The sequence below is a fragment of the Microchirus variegatus genome (genome assembly GCF_963457635.1).
Source record: "Microchirus variegatus genome assembly, chromosome: 7".
In the NCBI taxonomy this organism is placed as follows: Eukaryota; Metazoa; Chordata; class Actinopteri; order Pleuronectiformes; family Soleidae; genus Microchirus; species Microchirus variegatus.
Genome location: NC_139808.1, coordinates 20774580 through 20802396, shown reverse-complemented (window position 1 = coordinate 20802396; position 27817 = coordinate 20774580). Strand labels below are relative to the sequence as shown.

The 27817-nt window shown below is 39.5% G+C and overlaps 1 protein-coding gene across 1 annotated transcript; it reads left to right on the top strand.

Moving 5' to 3' along the window:
• LOC310929410 (MAP kinase-activated protein kinase 2-like) lies at positions 1–26898 on the top strand. The gene is made up of 10 exons (XM_083892155.1): positions 1–706; positions 12903–13042; positions 15073–15137; positions 15297–15376; positions 16659–16785; positions 17570–17645; positions 17760–17884; positions 21833–21918; positions 22027–22107; positions 26243–26898. Exons 1-10 carry the CDS (start codon positions 389–391, stop codon positions 26396–26398), a joined length of 1254 nt encoding a protein of 417 aa, XP_083748281.1. The 5' UTR covers positions 1–388; the 3' UTR covers positions 26399–26898.
• Positions 26899–27817: the final 919 nt, after the last annotated feature.

Sequence of the window (27817 nt, the reverse complement as noted above, 5' to 3'; positions counted from 1 at the left end):
CGCTTGTACAGACAGTGACAGTGAATGGCCATGAGAGTATTCAACCACCGAGGAGTCCAGGAAACCAAGATGAGCGGAGTGAATCCAACACATCTCTGACTGGAGTTTGGCTTTTGTTTCATTCCGATGAACGGAATTATCTTCACTGATGTTACTTTTCAATACATATTTAAATTTAGTGTTACAACATTGTGTAGTTCTGTTGCACACTTGTAGATACAGTGTGGAGTGAGTCCTGACAGGCGCTTCAGACGCGCCGGAGGATCCCGCAGCTTTTACGCATTTACCGGAGCGCAGCTGGAGTCACAGGAGGAGGCGCAGCGCTGTGGTGAATTACTCACTCTCATTCTTTCCCGAGTACCGCTGCTGACAACAGGTTGGTGTGAACATGCTGCAGAATGGAAACGGGAAGGAGAAACCACTGCAAGCTCCGAAGGCTGAGGCAGAGTCGGACTCACCGAGCCCACCAGAGCGGCAGCAGCAGCCCGATCTCCCCGCAGCAGCAGCAGCAGCAGCAGCAGGTGACCACAAGGACCCGGGCTCCGTGTCCACTCACTTCCCTCTGCCCGTTCATCCCAAACTGGAGATAAAGCGCAACGCAGTGACGGACGATTATAAGATATCCAGTCAGGTTCTGGGCTTAGGGATCAATGGCAAAGTGTTGGAGTGTTTCAACAAGAAGACTGGAGCCAAGTGCGCACTGAAGGTACTGAAGTCACCTGACACACACTATATATATATAAAGTTTCCTGATTCACACTTTAAAATGATCACGTTTTGCCAAATGATAGAAAAAAGAGGTTAGAGAAGTTCTTAAGGACAGGAATTGAACATATGAGCCATAAGTAACTTTTTATAAGTGCTTTTCTAGTCTTGGTGGCCACTCAAAGCTTCTTTACACCAGTTTTTCCATTCACCCATACATTCACACTTGTGTATATATATGTGCAGCACATTTTCTATAATGGCACAGCTGTCAGGAGCAATGAGGGATTAAGTGTCTTGCATGCAGATGGGAATTGAACCCCCAACCTTCAAATTGAAAGGTGACTCGCTCAACCACTGAGCTACTGTCACCCAGTGGCAGAAGCTGCCTGATTTCCTCATAGTCTTAATGACTTTAAGATGTTTGGTTTTCGAAGTCTTGAAAGAATGAAGCTGTTTTTCCATCGTGTGGAATGGAATGGTTCGGTTTGGTACAGTAACATAGTTATTTTGTTGCGTTTCCATTGCAAATAGAAGATAACCAGCCCTTACTGTTTTTGCATTTTTGGCACCCTTCCCTTGGGGTACCCGAGTGGCTCCACCCACAGGGGTGACGGTACCTCAGTGGTAGAGGGAGTCGTCTTTCAACTTGAAGGTTGTGATTCCCGGCTCTACTACTCTAAATGCTAAAGAGTCCGACACCTTGGGCAAGACTCTTAACCCCACGTTGCTCCTAACGGTGAAAGTGTGAGTGAATGGGTGAATGGCAAAGCTGTAGTGTAAAGCAGCTTTTAGAGGTCAGCAAGACTAGAAAAACAGACCATTTACCACAACATTGGGTGATTGGGCAACAGAAAAAAACTTAACTTCCTTGTAACTGGTGTTTCTTCAAGCCTGCAGTCTCTTCTCATACAAAGCCTGACGTCTTCTTTAGACAAACATCCACAAACCAAAAGCAGGAGGAAAAAAGACCTGCTGGCTTTTCCTAATCGATTAATCAATTAGTTGTTTGGTCCAGAAAATGTTGATCAGTGTTTCCCAAACCTGAAAATTATGATGTTGTCCTCTTCAGTGGTCACTATGTTTGTTGATGCTTTCTAGAGGAAGTATTGTGTAATATCCATACCAACGCAATATGATGCATGCAGGTACTGTATGTAGGGTGGTGACGGAGACAACGTTTGGTATGGACGGACGGATGTAAAACTGACGACACTGGAGTATAAATTGGCTGTGTTTCTCGATATAGCATTGTTTTTGTTTTCGCGTCACCCGGTGACATTCCCTCGCTGAAAAAGTTAGTTATTCTGCTAATAAAATACATGAACGTTCGACAGTTTGAATTGTTATTAACTATGTCATGTGGAGGCACCAGCAGTGATTTGGTATTTACTCAGACTTCCTCCTATATAGAACAGGTTTTGTATAACTAAATGGTCAATTGAAAATTTGTTGAGCCATTTTCCATTATTTGGTTGATTTCTTGTATCCATCCATCCATTTTCTACCACTTTATCCTTCACATGTGGATCATGTGGTGTGCTGTGTCAATCTCAGCTGACATAGGGCGATAGGCGGAGTCACACCCTGGATAGTTCACCAGTCCATTGCAGGGCCACATAGAGACGAACATCCGTACCTAACAATTTATTTACCCTTTTATTTTAAGTAAGTAAGAAAATAAGTACATTATATACTGTATATATAGCACCTTTCACTGATATGGAGTCCCACACTGCTTCACAAGACAAAACAAGTAAAATACATAAAATACCATATCTTATAGGGATACTGTGGCCAAGAAAAGTGAACAAATGTCGAGAACCTCTGGTATAATGAGTTTTCAATGTGACCTGAGCGGTTTAATCAGGCAATAGACGTGGGCCTTTAGCTGAGAGAGAAGCTGAAAACTTAATTTAATGGTCTATTGTTTCCTAATAATTCCTCCTCTTGATGCTTTAGACCTTAATTGGTTTCTCATACTTTCTTCCAAATCCTGATAAGTTGTGTGGAAAAAAATGAGAAAATACTGCGGTGTCTGTTGTCCTCTCTATATTAAAAAAAAAGATAGAAAGAATTGAGGTGAGCCGAGTTGTGCTAGAATATTGGAAACAACAGACTACAGTGGCTGTGCTCACATGCCCTACACGTCGACGTGCCCAGTGCCAGCTGTGTTTCTTGGAAGTTCAGTCCAAGCCTGGTTCAGACAGAGGCATGTAACGGGCTGCGTGATTTCCCATCCGTAAACGATGACGTGTCGCTTCATAAATGACAGTGACACCTTATTCTGGAAATAGCGTACGCTCAGGCACATGTGCCTTTACACATGTACGCATTTGTCATTAGGCTGTCACACCTGTCACCATTGGACGATGGGCAGAGAGATTAACTGGCTTATCTGTCAGGAGCTGAGCTGCCACACCTGACAAGAAAAGCTGTAGAATCTGGAATAGGAAGACAGAGTCGAGATAAAAGGATGTATGAAGTCTAGCAGACTTGAGGAAGTCACACACAAAGGACAGGAACATGGTTAAATACTTCAAAATGGCATCAGAGAGAACCAAAAAAATTGTGTTGACATGAATCAAGGATTCAGAATCGGCTCGCTGTGCCGAAGCGATTTTGATAGGTAGCAGTTCTATTTTAAATTAAGTCAATTTAAGTACATTTCAACAGAGCAGATCGCACCAGACAGGAAGTCCGACACAGAATCAAAGTAAAACACTTCCAACCCCCAAATTCACATCAACATTACGTTGTGACCGGTGCTACCAGGTCACGACGAGAGATTGATTGTTGAAGTGCAGAAACATAAAATCATTTATGACACCAGATCAACAGTTCTTCCACGTCGGAGAATGAAATAAGCTGTGTTGTTGTTGTTTTCTTGATACACACAGTATATCGCGGGATCTCGCGAACTCGCGTCCTTTCGAGATTATCGCGTGATGTTCCTTGAATACCGCTGGCTCCCAAGGCACCGCGCCGCTGCTGTAATGTGCCCGGTGGGGATTGCCGCCGGGCAGAGGACGAAGCAGAAACGCATCCAGTGGAAATCCGCCTTAAGACTGGTATCCCTGTGTGCAAGAGACATCATGGTCACAAGTTCAACTCCACCCCCCGGCTGGTTGTACTCAATTCCCTTTTAAGTCACTTTGGATAAAAGCATCTGCTAAATGATATGGCATGTCATTTTATGTCAAAGTTGATAAACATTCCAGACACTACACAAAACCACAGGAACCAGAGCTTAAGGGCATCTTGAAAAAGAACCTCCAGCTTCATCCATACTACTCTGGAACAAACGCTGCAGGCTCCATTTTAGTTCTTTAGTCTAGACAGGTTAAAAACTGAGACAATGAGTTTCCACTCAAGAAGAATTCTTACTTTCACTTTAAATGAATCCCAGCTGTGACTTGCAATTCATAGTCCGTTTGAGGTTTACAATAGGTCAGTTTAACCAAATTTTAAAAGATTCTATAAAATACATTTTGCATATTTTATTAATACTAGGAATTCTGGGCAGTCACCACAGTGAGATGAGAAAGCACAACTTGATGTAAATAAAAAGTGTCAGTACTTGTTGATACATGGTGGCGTTTCACTGCTGCTTCTGATACTTGATTGTTGATCGCAGAACATTGTTTCCATGACGTTCCGAAATTTCCGCTTTTTTTGCAGTCTAGTAAAATACAGAAGTTGAAGGGATGTTTCAGTCACGCTGAATCAGTTTCCGTTGCACTCTTGCATTTACATTGTTTTCAGTACACCAACTGGATCACCTCCCTCAAGTGTAAAAAGTTTATTCAATGTTACCAAATCTTCTTTCATTTGAGTTTCATATTCACATATCAAAAATCAGTGAGATCGACAGATATTGCCTTTATAAAGTGTCATCTGAAAACTCACCAAGACTTCTATGCTTGCTCCCTCACAAGCTATTATTTGTTTGTGTTTATTTATTAACAAGAAGAAAATGGCCTAGTGGAAATGGAACTTGGCTTGGTTGCTGGTTCCAATCCTGACATGTCTTGGGCTGGGGTACCTCTGAGCAATGCACCAATCCACTTTGCACCCCATTGGGACAGTTGGCCACTGAGCATCTAGACTGGTCAGTGGGGGCCGGTCAAGTGAAGTTAGTTGGGGTGGGAGATCAGATCTTAGAATTATGTCATGAATTATATCACAGATTTCAAAATAAAAGTGATTGTTTTGATTTTGGATTGATATATATTTCACCATAAAAGTACTTCTGATGCTAAATAAAGTATCAGAAGTACAATAAAATATTGTTATTAAATGAACTTGATATTAAATGTCGGGCCGCATGAAATCAATTTGGGGGCGAATTTACGACCTCTGCTTTAACTTGACCCCACCCATGGGGGTTCACATCCAGAGTTTAAGATATCAATATCGGACACAGGCAGGTGGTATCGTACCATCGCTACTCCTAATGCCAGTCGTAAGCCCGGAGAAATGGGAGGGTTGCGTTAGGAAGGGGGTTCTGTGTCTTTTTGTTTGTTTGTTCGTTTGTTTTTTTATTAAATGACTGCCAAATCAAATATGCTGTGATCAGCTGTGGCGACCCCTAGAGAGGTAGTAGCCGAGAGAAAAATGAAGAAAATGTATATCTACATCTGCTGTGAGATGAGTTTGCAAAATAAATATCAATTTCACTACAGAAGACACTTAACTACCTCTGCATTTCTCAGTATCAGTATCAGTACTCATTATCGGCCCAAAAACTCCCAATAAAAAGTCCAATATTGTGCATCCTGTCAAAAATGCACATAAAATCCCACCTCATGTAACCATTTTGTATTATATGTGAACCAACTAAGCAGACTATTGAGTGTTAATACACCCCATGTCATGTAACTTGTGACTGCGACCCTTAACAGCATCACCTGGTGCATGACAAACCTGGGTTTCCACAGAGAAAAGCTAAGAGTGGGTCATGGTGACCCCACTGCACTCTGCAGTCTCCTCTGCAGACGCTGTTTTCTTGAGGACATAACAATGGAAACACTCAAACGCTCAATTTCCCTCCTCTGTTGAAGCTTTTACTGGTGTCTGTGTTTGGTTTGCATTTGAATAGTTTTGCACTGGAACAGCTGGTGACAGCTTTTTGAACGTACCCACTAGAGTTTTTGTTTGTTCTAGTTTATTGCTATTCCAGCTAATGGGCATCCCCCTCTGTATGTTTTAATCTTGCAGCAAATAGAAAGCAACGGGAAATAATTGAGTGTTTGATGTGGAGGGGAGGGTTTAACCACTGGCCTTTTAATTAAGTGTTGCTCTGAGCACTGAAAATAATAAATGGATACATAGGTTTAATCCACTTTGCAGCAGAGCTGGAGGGGAGCCATCCATTTAGTTTAATTCACTTACAGTGATCAGAATTCTTTTAACTTGGACTTCTCTGACTCCATGGCAGATAAATGTGCCCTCAGCGACAGAAAGAGAGAATTGCTGTTGTCTTGAGCTCCACCATGAACTGTTAAAGGCATAGTTCAGGTTTTTGAAGTGTGGTTTTATTACTGTAGGTACCGGTGCGTACCACCAGTGCACTGCTGTCACCAAAACCCAGCCTGAGACACAGATGTGTGTCTTCACTGAAATCATGGCTTACAGAATATATATGCTGCTCCAATCCCTGTCAGACAACCTTTTCCAACTGGAAATTAAAGAAAAGAAAAAACACTTGCTTTTCCAAACCAAAGTCCATAGAGAACATCTGTGTTTTTAACTCATGGGGACACCAGAGCTGCTGTTCTACTTCTGCCATTTTTGGGTAAGTTAATATGACCTAGATCAAACCAAATGAAAGATTTCAAATGCAGAAGTCCCAGAAGAACATATTTCACCTTACTGATGGAGACAGCAATGGATCAACAACTGCCGGAGGCTGCCTCGGAGGGCCTTGATGTAAAAACACACATTTTCTCTATGGACTTTGATGAGAGGATTAAGTGGTTTACCAAGCAACATAAACTTAAGTCCATGTTTGGAAAAGGTTTTGTAATGATGAGATAAAGCAGTGAGTGACCATATCATACACTGGGTAAAATCTGGTTTTCCTTGTGTCAACTGGCAGCTATTATGTTTAGTTTTCATTGTCTGGTTCCCAGCACACTTTTGGTGCACACACACCTTTATACATAGCATCACCTTTATACAACCACACTTTTAGGTGCACTTCCAGTTTTGCTGTGCAACCGCCAGGTCTGTAGGTTCAATTCATAAGTCTCCTATTTAATTTGTTAGTTCACCTTTGTGGTCAGCCCACTGGTATGCTAGTGACACCTCTAGGTTTCCTCTGAGAGACCAAAATGAACATTCTCAGTGGTTTGGTAAGGCCGTGCATGCATGGAACCTTTTTTTCATGGCAGGTTGCTCCAGGCAGCCGGTGCTGTTTAACACGTTAATCAGTCTCAGAGGTTTGGTCGTATAAGTCTGAAATGACTCTCGAGATTCAGCTGTTGTTGTGCAAGTCAGAGGAAACTAAATATGCTAAAGTCCTCAGAGGGTGTCTCTAATGAATGCATCAAATTTGGGTTTGTAATCTTGTCATCCTTTATGTTTAAGGATGACAAGAAGGATCATTAGTCAGATGAGCTGGATAAATTATGATACCATGCAGAATACCCCTGCTCTTTGTTCAGCTTATAGAACACAGAATGTTTTACTGTCCTGTAGGGACTTTCACAAATTTAAAGATATTTAAAAAAAAAAAAAAAAAAAAAAACCTCATTATGGAACAGGTCAAACATCAGTGTGAAATAAAAAATACAAATGGTTAACATTGGTTATTTGGTGTTGGTCTAAACCAGGGGTCACCAACGTGGTGCCCACGGGCACCTGGTAGCCCGCAGGCAGCCAATACAGGCTCACTTCACTTCACCTCACTTGCATTTATCCATATGATTTTTCAGTAAAATATCAATTATATTGTTTATAAAAACTGATAATCGTTTTGGAGTAAGCACTGGAAATAATGTGTATGCAATTGAATGCATAATATTAATCATTAAAATGATAATTTTTTTCTTTTTTAAATGGTGCATAAAATGTTTATATGGTAGCCCTCCATATTATTCTTTACCCTTCAGGTAGCCCTCGGTCTCAAAAAGGTTGGTGACCCCTGGTCTGAACTATACAATATACCAATATACTTAAAATTAAACTTATCACCTAGGTTAAAAAACAGTGTAAATAGGTAGAGCAAAGTAAGCTACAGACTTTTTCACAGGAGGCAGATTTATTCCCAATAAGGTCATTTGCTTTCTCAAAATCTTTTATTATTTATTAAATTTTTTACGTACTCCAGCCAAAATTCCTTAGCTCCACTCCAATCACATACCCTGGTACAGTACCACCAGAGGAAGCTTGCGTACCATTGATGGTACACGTGCCACAGTTTGAGAACCATGGCAATAACGAATGAATCAGGCCGTCAGTGCTTTACATTGGTTATTAATTAACCAAATACCACTTTGATGTCAGAGTTTACGAGCAGCACGTGAGTAGAGTGATTCTGGTGAGAGGTAAACCAAGTGCTGTTAAACCAGGCAAATTATGGTCATTATCAGATACGATTGTTTTGATGAGTGTCAGGATGTGGTTATAAGAATCCAAAGTCCATCAGAAGATTGAAGCTGCCAGCGGTCAGTGAGAGTCTTCAGTTAAAATATGTGTTAAATAGCTCTCGATGTTGACAGCTGTCACTGATTTACACCAGACATTCCCAGAGACAGACAGACTGCAGAATTTCTTACAGCGTTTTCCTTGAGATTTATGTCAGTGACAGCCTACACCTTATCGCATGAGAGAGCTCATTCATTTTCCACTACAGTTATGTTTTCTGCCAAAATAATTCACAAGTCAGTAGACAGAAACATAAAATGGATGTTTAGCTCATTAAAAAAGAACAGACTGCAGCTACAGTTAGCTATAATATTACTTGTAAAGCAGGCTAGCATGAGGCTCGATGTGAACGGACCCCTACTTTGTTAATAAAACACTGCTAAAGAACAGACTTCAGAATAAAGTTATCCACACTAGCTACTATATATAAGGTATACTATGAGGCTCAACATGACCTGACTCTTGCTTTGTTAATGAAACAAACAATCAGAGGCGGACAGAGTACACAGCCCCATTACTTCAGTAAAAGTTTAGATACGCCCTGCTAAATTTTACTCAAGTACAAGTAAAAGTACTACAGTCAGATGTCTACTGGAGTAAAAGTACTGAAGTACTTGTTTTTAAAAGTACTTGAGTATCATGAGTACAAGAGTACATTTTCTAAATATTGCATTACTACTGCCACAGTTCTTACAGTTACGTAAGGTTCTTTTACGTATGGTTTCGTCTCTCAACTAAATCTGACCATGGAGTTGTTGTTGTTGTTGTTGTTGTTTTTTATAGATGAAGTAACAGGTACTCACGGTTATGGATAGAAATGTTTTGGAGTAAAGAGTACAATATTTGCCTCTCAAATGTACTTGAGTAAAGTCATGAGTACTCCCCAAAAATTATACTGGAGTAAAGTAAAGATCCCTCAAAATTGTACTTAAGTACTGTACTCAAGTAAATGTACACCGTTACTGTCTGGCTCTGCAAACAATCAGTTAAAGACTGCAGCTAAAGTTAGCCAAACTATTCATATGAACCAACACCTGCTTTGTTAGGAAAAAACTAAAGTCCACAAAGTTAGTTTGGTTAAAGTTAGCCAAACTAAGCTAACAAGTAGGTAGACATGACTCCTGTTGATAAAACACAACATTTAAAGAACAAACCTGTCCACTGGTTTGTTAATGAACCACAGATAGGCCAGTTAAAGAAAAGACTGCAGCTAAATTATCACCTGATAAACTAGCATAAGGCTGGACATTAACCAGCACCTGCTTTGTTAATTAAATACAATTAAAGAACAGACTGTAGTTAAAGTCAACAAAATGATCACTTGTGAGATAAGCTAGCAAGTTGATGGTGTGGACCAAGCCCTGCTTTGTCAGTAAAACACTGAAGTACAAAAGGTTAATTTGGTTAAAGTTAGCCAAAGGAATGTTTGTTTTTGACACACAAAGGCACAGTTAAAGAGCATACTTCAGTTCAGCTTCAGTTAGTCAAACTACTAGCCTGACATATAGCACTTATTTATTCTATTTTTTCATTATGGTAATTATGAAGTTGCAACAAATCTTTCTTGGAAAAGGTGGGTTTACCTTCTGTTTACCTTCTGTTTACTTTTGAGAAGGTAAACAGAAAGTTACAATTCAACAAAAAGTCAGAAATGTTATCTTATGCTCTTGTCTTCATTTATATAGTAAGCTTGGTTGTGATGGTTGTCATCTTTAAAAAGATGTTAACATAATGTGGTGCGGTCGCACGTGCACACTATAAAGTATGACTGTTCACATCTGGCATCTACATGCGCCCTAGATGTATCTCTGCGACAACTTGTGATCGGAAATAATTGCCCTCTGAATGAATGTATGAATTTCTTTATTTGTCATTACACAAGGTACAATGGAATTATGTGAGGCTCTCTCTTGGTTGAATATTTAAAATAAAATAAAAAAGAACATAATAAATATAATAAAATAAAGGTTAAGCAGCTTAAAAACTAGAATAAATAATTTATTCTGTAAAGTATAAAAGCCCTGGTATACTTCTGCGCACATGCCACAAGAGGCAGCAGTTCCAACAGGGAATGACTGGTGCATGTGTCGTCCTTGCAAATGGAGTCAGTCAAGTTGACCAGTAGTTTTTGTGGGAGGCTAGCCTGTTTCATCTTTCTGATCGTAATAACCAATGAGAGCGAGTTGACCAGGAAGTGGATATTGCATACTTTTGTTTAGAACCGTAACTTGTACAAGCCAAGTTGATTGTTCCATGTTCTCTGCCATGACTTCATCGACAGTTTTTTTGCATTTCTCAGCACAAAACATTGCAAACATGGCAGCTATTGACTGATAATGCCGACAGTCTGCCTCCTTGTCTGTTTATCTCCTGAAGTTATGTTAAATCACACAAGTTTCTGTGAGATGGAATCCCTGGAATCTCGTCCCTGAAGAGCCAAGTATGTCTTGACTGGATCATATAGTCTGCGCTTTCTCAGGATTAAAACATTTAAAATCAGTTCCAAGGTTTATTGTGTCTGTGGTCTCCCACGTTTATAAAATCAAGTCAGATTTGAAAATCCTGGGACAACGATCTGGCTCTTACTTGATATCTTGACATCTTCCTGTCTCCCCACTCAGTGTGTTATATGTCTATTTAATCCACATGACCTCTTTTATCAGAGAACCTTCAGTTTCACTGTAGGAAATGAAGGATATGCTCTGAATGGAGTCGTAAAAGGTTATAAATGGCCTCGTCAGCACGAACCTGCCTTCTGCTCGGTTAAAGTCAAAGTCTCTGTTCCAGGTTGAATAAATTAGGACCCTCGCATAGTAGCAGACGAGAAAAAGTAAACGGAAACGCTCAACTTCTACTTTCAGCAGCTCTGACTCGATCTCACTTCCTCTTTAACCAATGGTGAGCTGCAGTTACGAGATGTCGCTACTGACATTTGGGGATTCCAAGAAGTCAGAGAGGATTTCATTTCCACACACACACACACACACACACACACACACACACACACACACACACACACACACACACACACACAGTGTGAATCTGTGGAAGTAAATCTGTAGTGTGCGTGTGTGTGGGTGTGGGTGTGTGTGTGTGTGTGTGTGTGTGTGTGTGTGTGTGTGTGTGTGTGTGTGTGCGTGTGCGTGCGTGCGTGCGTGCGTGCGTGCGTGCGTGCGTGCGTGTGTGTGCCCTTGTAAACAGCAGGAGATCACTCCATCTCTGTCACATCCAAAAATAAACTCTGACTAAAAACATGTGCTATGTCAAGGTCTAACACCTGTTGTGTGTGTGTGTGTGTCGTGTATTTGTTACCTCATTAGGACCTTTACTGGTATAAACACCGACCTTGTCAGGAACAGTAGTCCTCATGGAGACCAAAACCTGGTCCCATTGAGGCAGAAACTAATTTCTGAGGTTAAGTTTTGGAAGTCAATTCAGAGTCCTTAAAAAGATAGCTACACAAACCTGTGTGCGTGCGTGTGTGTGAGAGAGAGAGAGAGGTAGGCTGTGTTTTGGGGACAGCTTGTCTTACTGGGGACAAAAGCCCATGTCCCCATGTGAGAGATAGATATTTTCGGGTGGGTCAGTTTAGTGGTCACTGAGAGTCTATGTAATGTCCCCATAAGAGAGCTATGAGAAAATGTGTCCATCATTTCCCATCTTGTGGTCACAAAACAGGATGTGTGTTTGACACACAAATTTAAAACACAGAACATAATTGTTTTCAACCACTTGAGGCTACATCGATGATATGATTAAGAAAAAAGGTATAGAAACATATTTCTATTTCATATTAAGTGTGTTCATTGTTCGTGAAATATCAGAACATGCTAACAATAAAAGTTTATCATGGGTTCCTGAATGTAAACTGTCTTCATAATTGTTATTATTTTGCAAATTTAAAACACAAAATGTAATTACTTATCACAGTGTAGTGGTGTAGAATAATAATATAATAAATATTATATAAATATATAAAGTCAGTCAGTTCAGACATAGCTGAAACATCATTTAAAGTGGAACTAGACCGCAAGTTCCAATTAACGCTGTTTTTTAGTGTGTATCTGCGTCATTACCTTGTTTAAGAAGCCCTGAAGGTTCTAAACAAACAGTTCAGCCACTGCTGAGAACGCTGTGTTTTATTGTAATCTCGGGCTCAGCGAGATCTCTGAAAAAACCCGGTCCGTTTACATAAACACCGGTTCTCCAGAACAGCAGATCGTCCTGCTCCGGGCACTAGTCCGTACATGCGTACATTGAACCGCAGAAGACGAATAACGTCCGTTGTGGAGGTGTTTCACGAGACTCTGTCTTCTGGGTGAGAGAGTTGAGTCTCAAATCTCGCGGCTGGGAAACACCGTCAGAAAATCGGCTCGTTTACAGCAACTAGGAGGTTTTTGATCATTAAAAACAAGTTAATGTATGTAAATAGACCTCCATAACTAACATATATGTGCAACAGGACCACTCTATGTGAGCTTTAATATTGGTCACAAATGAGTTTCTAAAGTAAAGACTCTCTCTTTCTCTCTGTGTCTTTCTGCCAGATCCTGTACGACAGTCCCAAAGCGAGACGAGAGGTGGAGCTTCACTGGCGAGTGTCGGCAGGACCGTACATCGTTCGCATCCTCAACCTCTACGAAAACATGCATCATGGGAAGAAATGTCTGCTCATCATCATGGAGTGGTACGTTTTCACGTTTCAGTTCACGCACACACACTTACTTCACATACTTGACTGTTAGATGTGTTTTCTTTAGCAATGCTTTAATGACCATAAACCATAAAACAGCTGATTCATTTTACTGGGGAAACCTTTTCATTTTGAGAAACATCTGCTGTGAAAAAGGAATATTACACCAGGTTTATTCAAAAAAGAAGCATAAGCATTAAATACACATGTATGAGTATTTATAGCTCATATGTATTTGTGAGTATGCAAGTATTGAAGGTAAAAGTACATATTAATGTGGGAATTTTAGCCACATAGACCCATGGTTCTCAAAATGTTGGTCGTGTACCACCAGTAGTACGCAATCTTCCTTGTACTTGTTTTCTTCCTTGTACTTGGAGGAAAATCTGAAATACTCTTCTCCTGTATATGCCAGGGTAAATTATGCAAATAATAAAACATTATAATAAATAATACAGCTCAAGACTGAAGTCTTGAGCTGTAAAATGCTGTCTAATGGTGCGATAAAGTGGTGTGTACAGAATGTGGACAGAATGTGGACTCTGGACTTTTCTGTGCTGTCTCTCGTTTCTCATGTTGTAAAAGCACAAAAAAAAAAACTGTTATTCAGAGGAAACATGAGGAAGCTTGCGTTGAAACCAGAAAAATGTCACTGTCCTTTATTTGTGGGACTTTTAAACAGTGACTAATTCTCATCAGCACTTATTGACCCAACAGCTTTTACCTTGTGTGTGTTAGTAATGTATCAGCGCTGCGAGCTGCTTCCTGTGTGAGTAAGAGGAGGCCCACACATTCCCTTGAACTCTGTTTATCTGTTTACTCTCAGACCCAGAAAGTACATTATTACTAAGCTGTGCGTCCATGTCACAGTGAGCGTGGGCCTCAATGATTTATCTATCATCTTTGATTATGGAAAACCCTTCAACATTAGAACTTTTGAAGAATGACACACACACAGCACTTTATGTTACAGTTCCTAGCAATGGTAATAGCAATGATAACTTAATATTCGCATAGTTATTAAATGTATATGATAATTAATAGTAATACAGATTATTATTATTTTAATATAATAATATTAATTATAATGACATTATTTTACAATATCAATTTAATATTAGGGTTATACTATCTTAAATTCCAGCTTGGTTATATAACAATGTAGTTAGATGATAAAATCATATTATCATATGCATCACACTTTTAAATTCCACATAGAATTATATCCATAAGCTTAACAGTTGTTATTTATTTACATTTATTTAGTACATTATTTCGTACATTTTTGAATTCCATTGAATCTGGCATCATAATTTTGATTAAATAATGTTTTTATTGTTGTTGCACATCATAACAAACACTTTTACTCTGAAATTCTGTGAATATCATCATGAATGTATGTATATTTTATGGTCCCACTCTGACTGAAGAGGTTTTTTTTTTCTTTCCACAAACTGTGAACCAATATTTTGGACTGTACGCAGACAATTATGTATTTTCCGTGTGTACACGCGGGCAGAAGACGACACATTTACGTCACGCGGATGTAGTATTGAACGCAGAAAGTACAAATGAGTGAGAAGTTCCTTTGTCATACATATGAATACCATTGTGATTAAAACCTAAAAGCTAAATATATATGACAACATATATATATGTATATGTATATGACATAATTGTTTGATTAAATTATATATGCGCTGTGTATTATTGGTGGGCTAATTTGTTGTGTTAAAAACAAAGATAGATAACTGAGACTAAAAAGATTATTTCAACAGGAAAACAAATACTTTCACTTGTTTTTACTCTTGTAAAACAAGAGTAAAAGCTCTTGTTTCACTGACAACTTTCAGTTGCACTGTTCATTTTGACTTTGCCAGAAACCAACTTTTAGGGGAAATGCCTCTGTGTTTTGAGCTGTAAAACAACTCGAGAGATTCAGATAAATATCACTCTAATTCCAATAATGATCGACTGCTTTGTTCCAGAGCTTTTTTTCACTAACCACAGTGTATTTTCTGCAGCATGGAGGGAGGAGAGCTGTTCAGCCGAATCCAGGCCAGAGGAGACCAGGCCTTCACTGAGAAAGGTGAGGACTGAAGGAGGGAAGGATACACTGTGGATTACGTTAATCTATTTTATTAGACATTATTTGGCAGAATCTCAGGGTGTGTTTGTTTCTCTTGTTCTCTGACGTTTGTAATGCTTCTGGTTTGAGAGAGTCTTTTTTCGCCTCTTTTCTTCCCAGAGGCATCTGAGATTATGAGGGACATCGGCACGGCCATCAAGTTTCTCCACGACATGGACATTGCCCACAGAGACATCAAGGTACATGGAGATCGTCATTACCCGTTTAACCACTTCTTCCCTGAACCTCTTTTTGGAGTCCCTTCTCGAAAAATGACATGCCCAAACTAAATAGAGTAAACCTCTGCAGTTACAAGCTTTATGTGGATTATCTTGGTATCAAAATAAAATATGCAGTAGGAGCTTAAAAACACATGGAGGTCATGTAACACCATGTGGACATGAGCTGTGCAAAGTCTGATGCTGCTGAAATGAAGCAGAGTGAAATTACAGAGGTTTTATTAAAGAGATGTCTGGGCGTTCTCACTTTTGGCACAGTTTGGCACTATCTGTGTCATTTGAGATTTCTAGGTACCAAATTATTAAAAAGCCATGTAATTTTATTTATATGTCAATATTGGTCTAAAAATAACTTGTTTTGAAAAAAAAAAAAAAAAAAGTATGACAACTCCCTGTAAATCGATGCTTTCTGTGCGGTGCGTAATAACAACTCTGTGACTCTGCAGCGTCTTCAGTTACGCAGCGCCACAGCTCTGGCTTACCTTGGTCAATTAGGGTGATTGACAGCTCGTTTTAAACCTCTAAACTGGTAGAATCAGACCCCGATCTCCAAATGTGTGTCAATCACTTCATTAGTGAGTCAAAAGGACATAAATGCATATGACACATTTGGGGGGACATTCGCCCTTCTCTAATCAGAATGATCTAATGTCGCTCTGTAATGATCAATCAGACTGGGATTTGTTCCCAAACCATGCTTCTAATCTTCATTAGAAGTGGTTTTGTTCCGGTGGAAATAATTTGTTTTGATAAACAGCAAAGGTAAGACAACATTTCTGCTTGTATTTCTTGAAAGTCAGTTGTTCTTTTGCACTTATTTTGGGGCTGGATTCGTGAATCTTGGTCGTAGAGTGATAAAAATGGTACCGCTGGAATCTGTGGATTTTCCACTGTCCAGTCTACACATGTTTTCTTTGTTTACATAATCACGCTGACGCTCCGGTACCGCTTTTCAATGTGTGCGCTGTGACGGTTTATTTCCGCTCCTTCTGTTTGATCCATCACTGTTTTAACTGTGTTTCGTGAACATAAGAATGGTTTACATGAGCTTTTAGCCGAGTTTCTGTGGGTATGCAGCATGTCTGTGTTTGTTAAAGTTAGACATGGTTTTATGACGCTTTTGTCGCTGCATCTGAAGCTGCCCCCGATCCCGGGGGCAACCGTGAAGAAGAGGTTACCAATTTTTTTTGTTTATTATTATTTTATTACATTTTTACGTGTCTTCTTGTGCCTCCCTCTGCAGCCAGAGAACCTGTTGTACCAGTCTAAAAAACTAAATTCAGTCCTCAAACTGACAGACTTTGGCTTCGCTAAGGAGACGACACTACACAACCCTCTCCAGACTCCCTGCTATACACCTTACTATGTTGGTACGTGGTAAAATACTGCATTATTTTACAGTTAACATACAGATTGAATGACTGTCTACACACTGACCTGGAAACAAGTGTCATATACTGCACTTTACTGTATCTGTACTACACTATACTACAACATAGTTTACTGTGCTGCACAATACTTTACTATAACTGTGCCATACTATACTGCAACAGTATACTGTACTGCACTGTACCATACTACTTCATACTATACTGTACTGTAAATGTACTATACTATACTACAAGAACATACTAAAACGTACAATACTATACTACAACATTGTATACTGTACTGTCCTATATTATACGACAACATAGTATATTATACAGCACTTGCTATACTCTACTGTACTGTACTAAACTATACTATAATGTACTGTACCATACTGTAACTGTATAGTATATTATACTACAGCATACAATACTGTATTATAGTATACTATGATGTACTTTATTATACTATAACATACTGTACTGTATTGTACTATACTACAACATACTATACCCTCTCAACCACTATGCTGTACCATACTAAACTATACTGTACTGTACTTTACTACACTATACTGTACTTAACTATACTATACTAAAATATACTGTACTATACTACACTTTACTGTACTGTACTACAACATGCTATACTGTACTATACTAAAGTATATTAAGCTGTTATATAATGCTGTACTGCATTACTACGAGCTACTACTAAAGGACTTAATTCATATTTATTTATGCTGTGTAAATCTAATGTGTGTGTCTGTGTGTGTGTTCGAAGCTCCTGAGGTTTTGGGTCCAGAGAAATATGACAAATCATGTGACATGTGGTCTCTTGGTGTCATCATGTACATCCTGTGAGTACTGTATATAGTTGGTCAGGAGCATGTATACATTTAAGATGACATAAATACCTTAAACAATGTCCAGATGAAAGTTTTTAAAGCCTCTCTCCATGTTGGTCTCTGCAGGTTGTGCGGCTTTCCTCCATTTTACTCCAACACGGGTCAGGCCATTTCACCAGGGATGAAGAGGAGGATCAGGATGGGCCAGTACGAGTTTCCCAAACCAGAGTGGGCTGAGGTGTCACAGGAAGGTGTGAATCTCAAAACACACACACACACACATGCACACGCACACACACACACACACACACACACACACACACACACACACACTCACACACACACATAGGCCTTGTCAATGATTTTAATTTGAAATTCTAAGTTGAATTTTCAGTTTGTGCCAGTATCCCCTGTGCACCTTTTTCTTTCTTTTTTTACGGCAGCGTCCATAGTCCATAGTTTTCTTTGTTTGATACGTCAGGTAATGATGGAGCTGTCCATCATACCGACGCAGGATTAAAATAATAATAATATAAAAAGGTCCTATGGACCCGGGGAACAAGGACGTCATATCCCTCGATCCCAGTTATCTGCTCATCACAGAACGTCACTTTCTGTTCAGTGGCTTCAAATTTCATTCTGCGCTTACGTTGAGTCTGCTCTTTCTCCATGTGGACAACTCTTGACTAGCGCAAAATCCTCATTTAAATAGGACGGTCTTAACCACTTCTGCGCCTGTAGTCAATTGTGGTCGCAATCTTAGTAGTTCACCCGCAAAACGTAATCCAGTAACAGGCGCAGTCTTTATGCTCGCGCAAGCAATTTAGCGCTCTCTATTTGGAATCTTAGTAAATCAGGCCCTTAGTGTATTACTTTATCTACATATGCCTAATTTCTAGGAAATTGTTCTTGTTTCTTGTCTGAAACAATATTGTTAATGAAGTGAAAAAAAGATTTTAAAAGATATTATTTTCAATAAGATATTACAGCTTACTTTAAGCTTTGATTATAAGTAACAAGCTAAACTTTTGTTTGTTCACTACTGATGAAAGTATGTTCTTACACCAGTTTGGGCCAGTTTTGTGTAGATTTTGGTCCATTTTTCCTTTTCGATCCTCATTTTAAGGCACATTGCAGTGTGAAAGTGGCCAAATTTACAAGCTACTTTTAAAGCGGACCTAGACCCGAAGTTCCAATTAGCGCTGTATTTTAGTGTGTATCTGCGTCATTACCTTGTTTAAGAAGCCCTGAAGGTTCTAAACAGTCATAAAAGGGACTGTGGCGGGGAGTCGTGACGAAGCTATTTTTAAACACTGTTAAAACAATGTTTTGATAATGAGTAGCAGTGCATCCACCGTTCCAGAGGGGGGAGATGCTCTTCTGAGAGCGGGTGTGCTGAATATGTCACTTCTGGGTACTGGCCAATCACAAGACTCTGTCTTCTGGGGGTGAGAGTTGAGTCTCAAATCTCGCGGCTGGGAAACACCGTCAGAAAAGAGGATTTCTATCGGCTCGTTTACAGCAACTAGGAGGTTTTTGACCATAAAAACAAGTTAATGTATGTAAGTAGACCTCCATTACTAACATATAATATATGTGTGGACCACTCTCCACTAATGTGTCTTAATACATGTAAATTTAAATCAATTTCAGAATATTTGGCTGATTTCAAACATGGCTTTTTTTGTCAGTGTTCCAACAAAGGTGTATAAAAATGTTAGGTCGACTAAAGCTTACTGACATTTGTTGGTGTGGACATGGCCTCACTGTCATGTTTGCACCGTAGTCAAAAACAGGAAGTCATAAAGCCATCATGCCGCACCAACGCCACAGGTTTACTAGGTCAAGTCATAGATGTACTCAGATAGAAAACCTCAGTATGTGAGTGGGGGAGATACCATCATCATCATCATCATCATCATCATCATCATCATCATCGTTGTCAGCAGCAGCTGGTTGAAAGTGTCCCGTCATGTGAGGAAAACACTGCAACCTCTCCAACCTTTCTGCATGTGTACCTCTCAGTAAACAGAGATCAGATAAACTGTGGTTCATAGTGACTCATCCACTGGTGCTTTTCTGGAGTTATACACTTCAAAGATTGTAAGAAGTTAACATCAAATGGATTCCCACTTCTAAAGGTCTAACAGCGTCCACCCAGTTCCTGCACTGTTTCCTGTAGGGGTCATTTTTCATTTGTCTGGTTTGGCTTAAAGAAGCGCTACGTAACTTTGCTGTGTTTCTCAGTATGGCAGAGGAAACAAGCACCAGTGAACTATAAAGTGAGGCGGCCACAAACAGGTTGGAGTATGACTAATAAAACAAAGATAAGCTTAAGTGGTGATTTGTACTGCTCTGAAAAACAGGTTGTTCAGCAGTTTGACGGGTGAAAAGCGAGTTTCACCCGACAGAGCTTGTTTTCAGATAAAGGATGAAGAATAAGTGACACTGCAGCTTTACCCTAACAGAATATGTCTGGATAACAGGTTCTATGAAGCTTGTGACATCATCATAATCAGGCCGTCTGGATTTATTTAGATTTTATGGCTGTAGAATCCTGGGTTCAAACCCCGGTTGGAACAAGGGAGTTTGCATGTTCTTCCCGTGTGTGCGTGGGTTTTCTCCGGGTTCTCCGGCTTCCTCCCACAGTACAAAAACATGCAGATTTGGGGATTAGGTGAATTGGTCACTCTAAATTGACTGTAGGTGTGAGAGTGTGAGTGAATGCTTGTTTGTCTCTATATGTGGCCCTGTGATAGACTGGTGAACTGTCCAGGGTGAACGCCGCCTTTCGCCCTATGTCAGCTGAGATAGGCACAGCACCCCTGTGACCCTCTGGTGGAGGACAAAGCAGTAGATAATGGATGGATGGATGGCTGTAGAATTGTCAGACAATGTTAAATGAGTGAGTGCTTCTGTGCCTTTTTCCAAGATAACTTTCTCTTTCAATATCTACCAATTATTCAACTTGTCTGTGATTGGACGGTCATTACACAGAAGTCCTGAGGGTTACCGTAATGACAAGTATATGGGTGCAAAGCTCTATATCTCTGCTTTCTGGTATCCATCCATCCATCTTCTACCACTTTATCCTGCACATGAGGGTCACAGGGGGTGCTGTACCAATCTCAGCTGACACAGGGCAAAAGGAGGGGTCACACCCTGTGAAGATGGCCAGTCCATAGTTTTTGAATTTTCTAAATATCATAAATGACCTATGGCGGGCATGTCCAAAGTCCGGCCCGTGGGCCAATCACAGCCCTCGATCAGATTTTGTGTTGCCTGCAGCTTCGGATTTATAACAGAAAATTGGCCCCAGTCACATGTCATGTTTGCAACCCAGCAGTGACATTTACTTGCCTTCACTTCCTATAATGTTATTAGGATATCTGACTCCAGATTTTTTGATTTGTTCACTCTTGCGTGGCTTAGATTTGGTTACATTGCCCTTTAAAAATTATAATTGTTTCAAAAAAAATTATTATAAAATAGTGCATTTGTAAATCTTCAAATGATCAAATCTGGCCCTCCTTAAAAAAAAGTTTGGACACCCCTGAAGATACAGTATTGAGAAGTGGGCATGCCAAATCCTGTCGGCAACAGCAGGGTTTAAGAGGTAGTTCAGGTTGCAGAGTCCGAGTATAGATGCAGAGGAGAAAATCCATTTATTGGCAAGTTAAGTAAGTAGTTTAATTTACATCTAATTTGTATTTAACTATTCAACATCTTTCCTGATATATATTAAAGTATTTAACTTTATTTAAATGTTGTTGCTCTTAAAAGAACACAAGAAGTGTGAGTGTTCTTGTGAGCTAAAATCAGCAGCACACTCACAGTTGTTCACATTTTGTTCCTGCGACTGAACAGCGCCTGATAATTCTTTTATGTTTAGTGGTAAAACCTGCTTCATAGACTAGAAACCCTGGTGTTAAACCTGGATAATTCCAGCTTCTTATCCAAGTCGCTAGTGTCGGCCCCCTAAACAATGACAACAGCTCAGGCTCACAAGCACCGTCACATTTCTCCCTCATGTTCTCTTGCCATGTCTGTGTAAATAGGCCACACTGTACATGTGACAGTGTGACCTATTCACGCTAAAATAACACATTATTATTATAATAATAATAGAAACACTGTGACGAGACACATGTTTTGAAGCTCGCACTATAATCATCTTTGCGTCACATTCTCTCCTCCAGCTAAAGATCTGATCCACCAGCTTCTGAAGACGGAGCCGACAGAGAGAATGACCATCGCTCAGTTCATGAACCATCCCTGGATTACTGTAAGAATCCGTCACATACACAAAAACACAGTTTCCTCCCATATTTCTGTCATCACACCATCATCTGTTCACACACACACACACGTGTGTTTGTGTTTGTTATTGCAGCAGTCTGTGATGGTTCCCTCCACCCCGCTCCACACCACCCGGGTCCTGACTGAAGACAGAGAGATGTGGGAGGATGTGAAGGTCAGAAGCAGTGTAACACTGACCCCCTCTGGTCACATGTTGGCATTACCACTAACAGCTCTACTTCACAGAGAGTGCAGCTCCGAACCGGAGCCATGAAATAAACGGACAAAGCAGTTACTTACACAACATTATAACCAAAATCTAGATATCTATAGATATATTTATATATCTATATAGTGTTCATCAAGACTAGAAAAGCAATATATAAATACAGACCTTTAGCAACTCTTCTTCTGATTTTATTTGGTAGTAACGAGTAACAAAGATAGAGGAAATGTAGTAGAGTAAAAGTTGCTAGAAATATAAATAACAAAGTAAAGTACAGATACGTGAATTTTGTACATAAGTACAGTGACATATATATTTGTACTTTGTATAAAATACAACACTGGTAATGGCCAGTTACATCAGTTCTTCTTTTTTAACTCTTCTTGAACTGTAACCACTGATAATAACCATTGACATAATCCAGAAATCAAGGATGCTTTCAAGTAAGCATTTAGTAAGTCCCATATTTTACTCAATGTTTCACTAAAAACAACTTTGAACAGAACCCAGACAGAGAGTCAAAATTCACCACAGTTTCCATGTTTCCCTAAGGTTAATAATGAATTGTAAAGCTCAGACTCATCACTGGTTTATTCTCTAGAGCAGTGTTTTTCAAACTTTTTTGAGCCAAGGTACATTTTTTTCATTGAAAAAATCACGAGGTACACAACCAAACAAAAATGTTTAAAAAATGATACTCTGTAGCCTATATTAACAATTGAGTCGTTCTTATCGAAGTGTCTTGAATATTTATATCCATATTATTTGCTGATAATTAATTATTTGTTTTCAAAATATGTTTTTAGACCAATTAGGTGAAGTAGGATAATTTCCCACGGCACACCTGACGATCTCTCATGGCACACTAGTGTGCCACGGCACACTGGTTAAAAAACACTGCTCTAGAGGAAGTTGGCAGCCATTATTGGTCTATTCCCTTATGAGTGAGTCAGTGTTATGCAGAAATAAACGATAAAACAGCTCCGTGTTCTCTAAAGTACTCTTGAGAATGGTTTGAGCTGCAGAGGGACTTGAAGCTTAGACATTTTTACAAAAGGTTGTTGAAAAATTAAATAGTAAAGGCCAAGGCTCCAAATAGATTCTCATGAAGCAGCTGGAGACAGACACAGTCTTGTGTTCTCCATCAAAATATTACAACTGAGTCATATTTGGAACACATGTGTGATGTTTCTCGGACATGATGCTGATTTAATACCGTTTTCCCAGACAGCTTTGTTTATTTAATGGAAAAAAGGTCCGTCAGTTTCCCACAGTGTCAATGCACTCTCCTATTTTCCAATGTAAACAACTGTAAAACTGTAAGTCACAGTCACTCACAGACAAACAGACAGATGTGGCCAAAGTCTTGACCTTTGAGGATGAATATGTTTCCGAAAGAAATGACAAACTCCACCTTTAACTCTTTGAAGTTTGAGTCATTGTAATGGTGATTCTCTGAATGACCACCAGGGAGAAGCAACGTTCACAGTCTGGTCTGATACAGTTAATGGCCTTTACGCTAAGATCTTCTTTGGAGCGCTCTTAAGAACGCTGTGAAAGAAGAACGTGTTTCCCAGAGTCGCTCTTAGCTTAAAGAGATCTTTCACTAAGAAGGAAACGTAAGATCGAGCTGACCCACTCTTAACAGCCTTCTTATCGATCAAATGTTCAGTGATCATAGCCGCTAGGGGCGTCTAGAAGATTTCTAGGCTGCAGTGATCAAGCCGCATCAGGGAAATTTATATCCTCCACTTTTTGAAATAATAAAACAATGTTCAATGTTGAAATGCGCTCATAGCTGTGAACCACTGGCGCAAGAAACATAGACTAATAGTAGAGAAGAAAAAACTGTTATTGAATTACACGTTTATGAGTTTATAGTACTACACATAAAATGATAATAATAATAATAATAATAAAATAATATAATTCCTCACTTTCTGAGAGGTCTCGTCCCCCTCAACATCAATGCCCCCTGTCTGGCTTTGGAATTCCTACCACTTCTTTCACACAGCACCCCAGTCACGCAGGCCACATGGGCTGGAGGGGGACATCTTCTCCGCTATAGCCTGCCTTACACGGTTCTTCACCGTGATGTTTTTCTTTCCTTTAGTTCCACCAAATAAAACTTCACGGTGCTGCCACACCTCGTCCACCAACACGGCCATCTCCTCCGCGGTAAACGACGGTGCCCGCTTGTTTTTTTTGTTTCGATTTGCCTGGCATCGATTGATTCAGTTTCAGCTCCACCGTGGTGAACAGCTCTCGTTAAGAGCTTCTTAAGAAGCTTCTTTGGCTTGATCTTACGGTTCTCCTAAGAAGGCAGTTAAGAACACGTCTGGGAAACACCCGTACCTTAGCGCTCCTTCTTAGCCATTCCTTCTTAAGAGCCTTCTTAAGTCCTTAAGAAAGATCGAATCTGGGAAACGCGGCCATTGTCTGTAAGTGATTTCAGTGAACACAGAAGCTCCTTCGACAATGTGTTTAAACAACAACGAGGCTGTTTGCTCACACCAGGTCAGACTGTGGTCAAAACCACACTACTCTTGAATATGATCATATTGGGAAATCATATACACACACACATATATGTACACATATATATACATATATATATATATATATATACAGTATTCAGTGACACATTCCTTCACAGCAGCTGAACAAGCAAATCTGTATCACAATCAAGTTTGAAAAGCGCTTTGTCTGAAAAACAATACGCTGACACAATCCACAGCCACGCAACACACGCGGCTACGTTGCGTAAGGAATTACAGGAGGTTGCATTTCTGAAGAACTACTTCTCGAAAGGCACGAAAACCAAAAGGAAGAAAGAAAAGACGTTGTGTTGTTTCTACATCCATACTGACTTGACGTGTGGCCTCCAGTCTTGCACAGTAAAGTAGGAGGAGCTTTCAGGAGTTTTAAGGTCATCTACATGTCTCACACACACAGTGACTTTTTCTCTTTAAAAACATGCAGGAATGGTTCCTTCCTATGGTTTTTCTCTGGCATTTGCTCCACTGTTTGTCTCTATGCACTGCAAATTCCATTTAGTGCATTTCAAAATAGCACCAAATCACAACATACATTATCTCGAGGCTCTGTGTTACTTTGAATGTTATAGAGAGAAGAGAAAGCCAACACTTCACACAACATCATTGGAGATAAGGAAAACTCTGACAGGACCAGACTCAAAAATGTGCCGCATCTGCCTCGACGGGTTGTGGTGAAAGGCAAAATGGAGGACAGAGAGGAGGGAGAGACAGGGAAACAATTAGCCGAGGTAGAGAAAGAAGAGAGAAATCAGGAGCAGATATTAAAGTTGTATTGAGTTATAGGTTTAGACAAGACATTTCAGTTATGACATGTGTATAGTACGACAGAGAACGTACTGAGCACAATATTACACAATTTAAGGTGCAACAATGTAGAATCAAACCGGGCTAAAAACCAGGTTAATATATATATATACATATATATAGATATATAAATACTGTACATATATATGTAAAAATAAAAACTCCCCATGTGTAGTTTCCAACACTTAAATCCATAGAAATCTGTGTTTCTATTTAAGTTAATGGACCGTTTTATTTTTTGTTTTTGATGACGGCTTCTGTTTTGTGGCTCTGCCGTCGTCTTTCAATTTGGATTTACTTTTGAAAAGAATAATAAAATAATGAAAAAAAGTGTGAAATCTGCTGCTCCTGTAAATATTTCACAACAAAGGCCTCGTATTAATGCAGTGATCTCTTAGTGAACAGATCTTTTTGTGCAAACAATCAGCAGCCAGTAACGCCACAGTACAGGACTTAGTTGCTACCACATTCCTGCCCATCCCAAAAAATTCACATCAATGTTTCAAGACATCTGTTAACAGGAAGTTGCTAACAGAAGGACAAACTTACAGATAAACCCAAACTGATAACAACATAATAAAAACTGCTGTCAAAAGTCCTGATGATTTCCTGGATTTGGGGCTATTGGTTAACCCTGAGTGCTCACGCGGCACAGATCAGTGGCTTACATCATTCTTCACTGAATAAACACACTTCACATCCTGTCTTCTTGTCTCCCACAGGAGGAGATGACCAGTGCCTTGGCCACCATGCGTGTGGACTATGACCAGGTGAAGATCAAGGACCTGGACACGTCCAGCAACCCTCTGCTCAACAAGAGGCGTAAGAAAGCTGCAGCAGGAGGCAAGAGCGTATCCACCGTCTGCCAGAGTCAGTGAAGACATACAACCAGTCAATGAAGATGAAGATTCATGCAGAATATTTCACTTTTTGTTGTTTTTTTAGACAGACAGAGAGAGAGAGAGAGAGAGAGAGAGAGCTGCTCTGGACTCATGAGTGACTGAATGTGAAGAGCGTGTTCTCTGGAATTAAACAGAACTTCATAGGATCAAAAGCGACTGGACATTTTCACGACACGTGTGGTAGAACTCCACGGCTCTGCCTGTTTTTAATTATTATTTTTATTTATGTGATTTTTAGATCCTGGCTGCCAACGCCATGTACCGTCGAGTATTTGTAGTGATGGTGTGTCGGTGTTTATTCGAATGCTGCTTTGCTTGTTTTTAAGTCTCTTTTGTAGGAACGCGTCAGTGTGACAGTCACACACAAGCACACAGACTGAAGCTCGAACACTCAGTATGACCTGTGTTGTCTTAATATTGTCTGTCCTCTGCTCTTTCTTTTCAGGGATTAAAAAGTCTTGTCAATAAAATGTAGCCTTCATAAAGGTGACGGCTCCATACTAGTTTTTCACAACCATAAAGCATCAGTGTGTAACTTCTGTTGTTGTTGAGGTTATTATTGTGCTTGTGCTGTTCTTAGTGAACAGAAACAATGTAACATTGGGGCTGGGTTCAAAATAACGTGTGTTTTTCCAATTAATATACATTTTTATTTGGAAGACCTTTTTATTTATATATATATATATATATATATATATATATATATAAATATTTCAAAAGCCTTAGATCACTGGTCTCAGAGTCAAATGCAGTGAGTGTCCAGTCTGGTCATGAGGGTGCCGTTCATGTTTTGAAAATGTAAACTCTGGGGAATTGGCTTAAAATAATATTATGATAACGCAATAACGTTATAATAAATGTATAACACAATAATAAATATATTCATGGGGATATTTCACAGAATTTTAAAGTAAAAGTTATGATATGGACGATACATAGTTGACAATAAAAAACATAATGCAAAATGAAATAAAAAATTATTAAATAATAACATAGACATGAAATCACTACACAAGCTCATATATATATACAGTATATGTATATATATATGTATATATGGCTCTGTTTTTACTAGATTTTTGGTCAGCTTCATAGTTTTCTCATTCAATCAAAAGAAAAATACTTGAGAAAAATAAAAGAAAGCTTGCAAAAAGAAAGGAAAAACTTGTAAAAGCACACCCTGAAAAAAGGTGGTTCTCCTGTTAACCTCTGTATGTTTTTTCACTTTTAGAGGTTTATAGGTAACTGGTCACTCTCAATTCACTGTAGGTTTGAATGTGAGAGGATAAAGTGATGAGTACAAGTATCTCACCAGAAAATAACGTTGGTAGAAGTTGAGGTCACTTATTATAATATTAAGCAAAAGTCTTACAGTATGACATTTACTTTACTGTT